The sequence below is a fragment of the Ostrinia nubilalis genome, chromosome 3 (genome assembly GCF_963855985.1).
Source record: "Ostrinia nubilalis chromosome 3, ilOstNubi1.1, whole genome shotgun sequence".
NCBI lineage: Eukaryota > Metazoa > Arthropoda > Insecta > Lepidoptera > Crambidae > Ostrinia > Ostrinia nubilalis.
In genome coordinates, this window is record NC_087090.1 from 5,784,134 (window position 1) to 5,792,987 (window position 8,854).

At 36.9% G+C, this 8,854-nt stretch overlaps 2 protein-coding genes across 3 annotated transcripts in view; one reads left to right on the forward strand and one right to left on the reverse strand.

The window, feature by feature from the left end:
* LOC135087709 (ral guanine nucleotide dissociation stimulator) overlaps positions 1-4,922 on the reverse strand; it is a 40,451-nt gene extending 35,529 nt beyond the window's left edge. For both annotated transcript variants that reach the window (XM_063982474.1, XM_063982473.1), the window contains exon 1: positions 4,484-4,922. In XM_063982474.1, coding sequence (XP_063838544.1) covers positions 4,484-4,507 — 24 coding nt within the window. In that variant the 5' untranslated portion in view covers positions 4,508-4,922. The remainder of the gene's footprint in view (positions 1-4,483) is intronic.
* A 2,272-nt stretch (positions 4,923-7,194) lies between these two features.
* Positions 7,195-8,685, forward strand: LOC135088259 (mRNA cap guanine-N7 methyltransferase). The gene is made up of 2 exons (XM_063983135.1): positions 7,195-8,439; positions 8,531-8,685. Exons 1-2 carry the CDS (start codon positions 7,329-7,331, stop codon positions 8,638-8,640), a joined length of 1,221 nt encoding a protein of 406 aa, XP_063839205.1. The 5' UTR covers positions 7,195-7,328; the 3' UTR covers positions 8,641-8,685.
* Positions 8,686-8,854: the final 169 nt, after the last annotated feature.

Sequence of the window (8,854 nt, forward strand, 5' to 3'; positions counted from 1 at the left end):
TCGTGAAAGTATTACATTGAAGAAATACAATATTTCTCGTCATTTTACTACAAAACATAATTCGTTCAACGACACGTTTCCTCCTGGATCGTCTTTAAGAAATGAAAAATTGCAGTTTTTTAAGAGATCATTAAATCAACAACAGAATGTTATGTCTGTTGCATTGTCACAAAACTCCGCGGTAACTAAGGCATCATACGAAATTTGTTACATTCTTGGTAAGCATATGAAACCTTTTACAGATGCAGAAATCGTAAAAGAATGCTTTGTTAGTGCTGCTGATATACTTTTTGATAAATTCAGTAACAAGAAACAAATAGGTACTAGCTGATATAAAAAAAATACAGCTTTCCGACTCAACCTGTACGAGGCGTATTGAAGACATTTCTAAATATATTCATGAAGATGTTTTGGATAACCTGAGAAAGTGCAAGTTTTTTAGTTTGGCTTTCGATTCCAGTACCGATATTTCAGCTACATCGCAATGCTCGTTGTTTGTTAGATATTGTACCGAGAATAATCTAATTGTCGAACAATTTTTGAAATTTTTATCAATGAAAGGTCAAACCCGAGGCATAGATTACCTTGATACTATTTGCAATTATTTAGAGCAGAATGATATTGACATTAAAAAAATTGTGTGTGTTTGTACAGATGGCTGTCCTTCAATGACTGGGTCCGAAAATGGATTTATTGCGTTGTTTAAGAAAAAATATAATTTAACTAATTTAGTGACATTTCACTGCTTTATCCATCAAGAAAACTTGATCGCGCGTGCTGTGAATCCCGATTTAGAAGCAGTAATGAAGACAGTAATCAATATTGTCAATTATATTGGCTCCGTGCACGATTACAGCGCCAACTAGAGTCCACAACTTTGTGGGCTCTGTCACATTGACATTTAGGTCGTATATTTGTGAAAAAATATCGAAATGAAAAAATAACAAATATTTTCAACTAATAAATTGTTGTGATACCACGATTTGGGTGGAAAAAAGGTTTTGAAATCATTTTGGTCATTCAAATCAAATGAGGTAAGTCCAAAAAGTGTGTTTAATTTTGATTGTGTCAGGGTTTGTTTACTTCATTTATAGTTGTAGTTTTACAGTAAAACAAAAAGAAAAAGCTACTTTAACGGTTTCATTATATAACAGTAAATATATTTAAATGTTTCTGTATCGCTAGTAATAAATTAAATATCGTTTTCAGATCGAAATGAGTATCGTTTTGAAGACCGGGTTTGTGAGAGTTACAATATCAAATTCCAACCACAAACCGTATTTAAAGGAAAGTTGTTGGTATTGGCTGGACAAGTCCGAGATGTAGAAGAATTAAGAACAAAACAAGGGCAGAGTTCAATAATTCACGCTCTCATCATAAGGCGAACATCTGTGCACAACAACTACTGTGACTCATTTTTGTACTACCACGTTGTATAGTTTAGTTATTTCCAAATTGTAAAAGGCTATTAAAACAGCCCTATCGAAATACAGTCCACTCTTTTATTTAAGTTCCCAGTAGGACCCTTTTCATGCGATTAATTAATGATATTAAAATGTATTATGTAGAATCGCTTTGCCATTGACAGATACATCTGATGACAGAGCTAACATTATTTCTACTTTTGACCACCATGAGCGCTGCGATAGATTATGTCCCCCCCACCTAGTACTTCGCACCCAGCGAATACGAGCAAAAGAATTGAACCACAGAAAATTTACAAGTCTTTTGGAAGAATTAAAAAGCGAGTATAGCGACGTCCTTTTACATACCTCGGTGCGATGGCTTAGTAGAGGAAAAGTTTTGGAAAGGTTTTTTTCTTTACGCCATGAAATAATGCTTTTTTTAGACCAAAATAATAAAATTTACCCTGAATTACAACAGGATGAATGGTGGTGTCTTTTAGCTTTTCTTTGTGATATCACAGAAAAATTAAATAATGTGAATCAGAGTTTGCAAGGTAAGGATAAGATAGTCTCCAATATGGCCAATACAGTATTTGCTTTTGAAGAAAAGATAAGTATTTTTTATAAAGAATTACAGAACAAAAATCTGCAAAATTTTTCCACTATGTTAAAGACCACAGAAGACCTTTCCAACATTTCTGAGAAAAACTGTGTTATATTTTTGGATTATATAACTGCACTGTTAAACGAGTTCCAAAAAAGATTTCAGGATCTAAGAAAAATAAGAAAATGTTTGTTACTGGTAGAAAATCCATGGCATTTAGAAACAACAACTATTGGTGAGTTGGCTTCAGTTTTAAACTGTAATTATTCACAGTTGTTTGATGAATTCATCGATTTTAAAAATGACACCAACCTAGAAGTTCTGTTTAAAGAAAAAAGGGAAAACAAAGAATATGTAGAATTTTGGAGCATTGTTCCCCAAAAATATAAAATGGTTCAGAGAAGTGCCCAAACCTTATTAACATTTTTTGGGTCTACGTACCTGTGTGAGTCGTCATTCTCAAAAATGAAATACATAAAGAACTTGTATAGGAACAAACTTACAGATTCTCACCTGGATGATGTAATAAGGTTAGCGTGCAGCGACAAGCCAGATCTGGACAAAGTAATGAAAAAGCGTTCACAGTTTCAAACATCACATTGAATGATTTACATCTGTTATTACTATTTTTCAAAATTTTAGTTTCTGTCTTATCGTTATCTTGGCTAATATTTTTAATTTTATTGTAACTACCTTCACTTTCTCGACCATTAAAGTAATTTTGGAAAACTAATTCTTTTTACTCCTAAATTATTTCTGCTTGCGGCCCGCGACATCATGACTAAACCGTGTTTGTGGCCCGTATAAAAAAAAGGTTGAGTACCGCTGAACTAACGGATTAGCAAGCTGAAGTGGCAGTGGGCAGGGCACATAGTAAGAACTGACGGCCGGGGCAGCAAGGTTGCAAGGTAGCAAAACGCAGCGTGGGACGTCCACCCACAAGGTGAACCGACGACCTGATAAAGGTAGCAGGAAGGCGCTGGATGCAGGCCGCTACCAACCGTGCGATGTGGAAGTCATTGGGGGAGGCCTATGTTCAGCAGTGGACGTCCTGTGGCTGAAATGATGATGATGATGATGAAATTGCTGAAAATTCAGTAAAGGGTTGTTTTAGATCTTTCACAACTAGCGAAGACGAAAGAAGGAACTGTACCTATACTATGGAAACAGTGGTCCTGCATTACTGCGACAAGATAAAACTTCATTTACCTAAATTTTATACAAAACCTCACCAAAGTAAGTGACATTAAGGCACGTATCGAAATCGTAGCTGCTCAGTCTACGTTACGTGACGGCCAATCATATTACCTACTCTTAGCAAGTGATTCGCAATTCTATAAAAAAAAGGAAGAGATTCAGCTTTGTTTCACAAATTCTTTCGACAGTCGTTGTAGAAACAAAAAGATGAGCTTCAAAAAGATTTGTGGTAGGTATACATATGAATGAACATGAAACATTAATATATGAATTCTGCTTATCTGGTGATAACATCTCAGTACAACAGATTATCAATCAGAAGGAGGAGTGAACAGGGAATAAAGAAATCTAACATTAACAATGGTGCAGAAACTAGAACGACTGCGTGAAGTAAGACACTATCCCACGAGCGCTTTCGACATCGTGTGTTACCACTGGAATCAAAGAAGTTTTGTAATTACGTTCATTGTTTGGATACTATGGATTTTAAGTTTTTTAAAGAAGACTTATCAGAAAATATCCTGTAAATTAAGTCACGTACTTACAAGAAACGTCTTTGGTTTCGTAAATCTTCTCTAAGCTAAACGAACCATTTTAGATTTGTTTCTATGACGATCGAAATAATTAATTCAGTATTTGTAGTCAACAATCTTCAAGCTCTCGTTTGTGGGTGTGAAATGCCCACACACGTGAGTCACTAAACTCACCACATCAGTTCACCAAGTGTTTTTGTCGTCAAGATCTTAAGATTATATTTGATAAAATATTTTGAATTTGGATAGTTTCAAAGTTTTTACCACAATTTAAATGGTTATCGTAGAGATGATAGCTATGGTTATGTTAAATTTCCATTTGGAAGATCCTTATGGACAAACTAAAAGCTAGTCGTAAAAGTCGTTAGGTTTTTAGGTAACATGTACTTTGTGAACTCAGGAGGTTTAAGTATTTCATCTTAAATGTTGTTGAAAAATGGATTAAGAAATTCACCACGTCTATAGCTGAATAAAATCGATCATATAGCCTTGAACGTCATCGTTTGTACACGTTATTGTGAGGCAAGCAACGTTTACATTCTATATCATCATTATAAATAGATGATTCTGAATTCGACTCAGTGCAAAAATCATGTTCGTTGAGGTCGTAGTGTAACTTGTCCCTGCTGACTAATCCTTTTGGATAAAATTTCCTTCAACTGTGTGTGTGATACTATGGTGTAGTGAATCGTGATATTAAGTTTACGAGTAAATAAGTAGTGCAAATATAGAATTGATATTACCAAGCTCTCAGCATCCTGGTTCATCTTTTTCTACGCATTTTTCCCGTGGAAGACCCGCTCCCAGGCGGCGCTGCAGCTAAGGTAAACCTAGGCACTGCACCATCGCACGTCACCACAACAACACGCCACATTCCATCACTGCATCCGCGTCCAACATATGATCGCCCGCCGGTCCTATGACGTCACACACTTTCTCGCACAAGGTGGTAAAGCACTGAGCAGGTTTCCCGGTAATCCCGTACACGCGTCCACTGAAATTTTCAACCACTGTATGTGTGAAATTCACAAATGTATTTGTTGATCCAATCGCACAGGGATCGGTGTTCGCGTGTGAAGGAAATGCGATCATATGACGCAGGTAACGACTTTCGCGCACGAACTGAGTGAAGCACGTCCGCGTCGTGGCAAAGCCGCCGTCGCGCGCGCAGCACGTAACGGCACCGAGACCCCCGCGCCCTCCCTAGCCCCTACTCTACCAGCCTGTGCGCCTGCCCTGCGGGCTGCCTGTCTCGCCGCCAGTCAGTACGAGCGACCGGCACCCGGCGCTCGCCACTCAAAGAGCCATACTTATCTTCAAATATTGTAGACATTAAGACGACCTTACCTACCTGTTTAGGGCGCAATCACAACGATCCCTTTTGTAACACCTGTATGCCAGAAAAACCGACAATGGTTTTTTATTTAAACCGTTCAGCAGAATTGTAAAGTTAATAAATATTTAAAAACCTCTAACCCGGCAAATCAAATTACAACGAAAGTACTCGTAGGTACTATTATATTTATATTCTGTACCTACCTGTAATTTGTACAACTAATCAATGCTATGCGAAAAAATATATTAGGTCAGATTTCAATAAAATGTTATTATTTTCCTCTGTACCTACTTATTTAGTTTAACAGCTTATTTCCTCATTTTGTCACAATAACGAGCTAATAATTATTATCTATAAGTAAGTAGTTACTTTAATAATAACTAAAAACCAATATTTCCAATGCCTGCTCAATAATCGAGACAAAAATGTATCAATATCCGAATGACGTAGTGGCACCGGACTAGTAGCACTAGGAGTTCCAAGTTGGAGTCATTCTAGATTTCTGGCATTGTACTCGTGATCCTCAAGCAAATGAAAAGACACTAAAATCATTCATCTAAAATAGCAAAACCATAACATACTTATACGATTTTCACAGTAGGTAACAGGGTCGAACATATCTTTAACCACCTTAATGAGCAGGAAGGATGGGATTAGGAGTATTTGATGGAATTGGGAGTATTTGAATTTGAATAATTTCAGCCATAGGACGTCCACTGCTGAACATAGGCCTCCCTCCCCCAATGACTTCCACATCGCACGGTTGGTAGCGGCCTGCATCCAGCGCCTTCCTGCTACCTTTATCAGATAGCAGTAGGCTTGCCACTATGCTCGGCGTTCGTGGACTATGAGAAGGCCTTCGATTCAATTGAGACATGGGCAGTGGTGCAGTCTCTCCAGCGGTGCCGTATCGATTTGGTACATTGAAGTGCTAAAGTGCTTGTACAAAATCGCCACCATGTCGGTCCGAGTCATAGAGTCTATGGTCCGAGTACAGTATCTAAGCACGAAGGCGATTCCTCTACTGTGAGGCGTAAGATAGGGAGATGTTATATCTCCGAAACTGTCCACCGCGGCATTGGAAGACGCCTACAAACTCCTGGAATGGAAAGGATACGGCATAAATGTCAACGGCGAGTACATCACGACATCACTCACCTTCGCCGGTTTGTCGACGATATTGTAGTCATGGCAGAATAGGTAGGAATTAAACTATGACTATCTTTTGACAAAGTTTTGTAAGGGGCGTAGCGTACAAAAGTAAGGGGCGTAGCGTACTAGACGTATCTATAATTTCCTAAATTCTTTTTCGCATGTCTTTCGCAGTGATTACTTTTATGTTCTGAAATAATGAAAATTGGCTATAAGGAGCGTTCCAAAACCGTGAACAATTTTAAAAAGAAATAGATCATTTGACAGCTGTCATTACTTACTATGACTGTCAGTACTGTCAGTGTTCCAAAAGCAATCGCAATTCGCTTTCGCATAGAGATGGGTTATACTAGGTAAATTTGATACTAGGTGCACCTATTCCTAGTATTTATTAATACTCGATCCAAATACCTATTCCACCTAGTATGTAGTAATTTAGCATACTTGACGCGACTAGTGCGGACTAATCCACGTAATATGACTTTAAAATACAATTTTCTTTGAAAAGATACAACCATAGTATGAATAATGCAATTTGAAATTGAATGATAATACCTCCCTTCATACTTCAACAGGCTTAGGACTGTCAACTTAAAAGTTGGCGTATTTAAAAGATATCAATTTCATAAAAATATTTACATATTTTTTCTTATTTACATGAACATGGTTTGACTACGTTTGTGTGCGTTTGCTTCGTCGCGCTCAAATTTGTTTGGTCAGACAGAGACGGACTGAATCTCTACGTTCGCACATAAGCTTAGCGAAAAATACTAGGTGCGCGTAATACACGACTACGGATTACGCAATAATAACCTCTATTACTATGATGGTAGGGTCGGAAATCGTGTAATTTATAAAATACTAGGTGGATCAAGTATTTTAAAAATTGGAATAGGTGCCGCCTAGTACTGTAAAATACCTAGTGTGTGGATCTGTTCTAGTAAATACGTCTCGTCTCTACTTTCGCATCTTTTCTTTTCATGAAAAGTGGCACGGTCACGACGTGTATTATTAAAATTTAAGCAATTCTAATTGTATTACTAAAGGCTGACATTAAATTGGTTATGCTTAGATTATAAGTAAAAGTAAATAACATTACCATGGATAAATCTACAGATCTATCGGAGGCAACCTCTGTAAATAGTGAGAAGCGTACAGAAGACGCTGAAGAAAGCATTAAAAGAAAAGCTGATAATCAAGACGTTAATGAAGATGCTCCTACAAATAAGGTTAAAAGAAGTGAGGAACATGCGACAGTCGTAGCCGCTCACTATAATCACCTGGAAGAAAAAGGATTGAAAGAACGGTTCAATTCTCCTATATTTTATCTTAGAAATTTTAACAACTGGGTAAAAAGTGTCCTAATTCAAGAATATACCGATAAAATCAGAGAAAAAGATTACGGCAAAGCTTTAAGAGTTTTAGATATATGTTGTGGTAAAGGAGGTGATCTCAGCAAATGGCAGAAAGCCAGAGTAGAACGTGTCGTATTTGCTGACATCGCTCAGGTTTCTGTTCAGCAATGTGAAACCAGATACCAAGATCTTCGTAAAAGATGTGGTCACCTGTATTCTGCAGAATTCATAGCAGCAGATTGTACAAAAGACACACTTCGTGACAAATATACTGACCCATCTATCAGTTTTGACCTTGTTAGTTGCCAATTTGGCCTACATTACAGTTTTGAAAGTCTGTCTCAAGCTAGACGGATGCTGACTAATATATCAGAATGCTTGAGACCTGATGGATATTTTTTTGGGACCATTCCCAATGCATATGAGATTGTATCTCGTGCTCAGAAATCAAAAGATTTGACTTTTGGGAACAGAATCTTCAATATCAAATTACTTTTTGATCCTAAAGAAGGATACCCTATATTTGGAGCAAAATACGATTTTAATTTAGAAGGTGTCGTAGATTGTCCAGAGTTCTTAGTAAATTTTGAGCTTTTTGTCAAATTGGCCGCTGAGTTTGGGCTTGAATTAATATATAAAGCGAAATTTTCTGACTTTTACAAAGATCATTCAGAGAAATATAAACAACTATTGCACAGAATAATATGCTTTGAAAGTTATCCAGCGCCACCAGGCAAAGAGCTCATTGGTGACGTTGCAGAATATGAACATGCCCGCAAGTACTGGGAAGAGCTTGAAGATAAGAAGGAACGGGACCGCATTGGCACAATGAGTGTTTGTGAATGGGAAGTTGCAAGTATGTATTATGAATATTAAGTTTCAGTTTACCAATATCACACTCAATCATTCTGTAATAGGTACTAATGTAACCAATTATTAATTTTCAGCTATTTACATGGCTTTTGCATTCAAGAAAAGAAAGCCTGTGTGGGATGCTGATGGCAAGCCGTCTTACAATATCTCAACTGATAAAAGTGATTCTAGCAATAATAAATAATAATTATATTATTTTTGGAAATAAAATGTGTTCAATAAGACATTATTTCTTGCTGTTTATATTTATTTCTTTTATCATTTAGCTACATGAAGATATTTATGCATATTATTCTTGATGTACGAAAATACTTCTCCAACCACACATTGTTTAAAAAGTAATTGGTGTATGATTTTTCTTAAAATTTTATTAAGTGTAATTCAATTGATGACTCGAT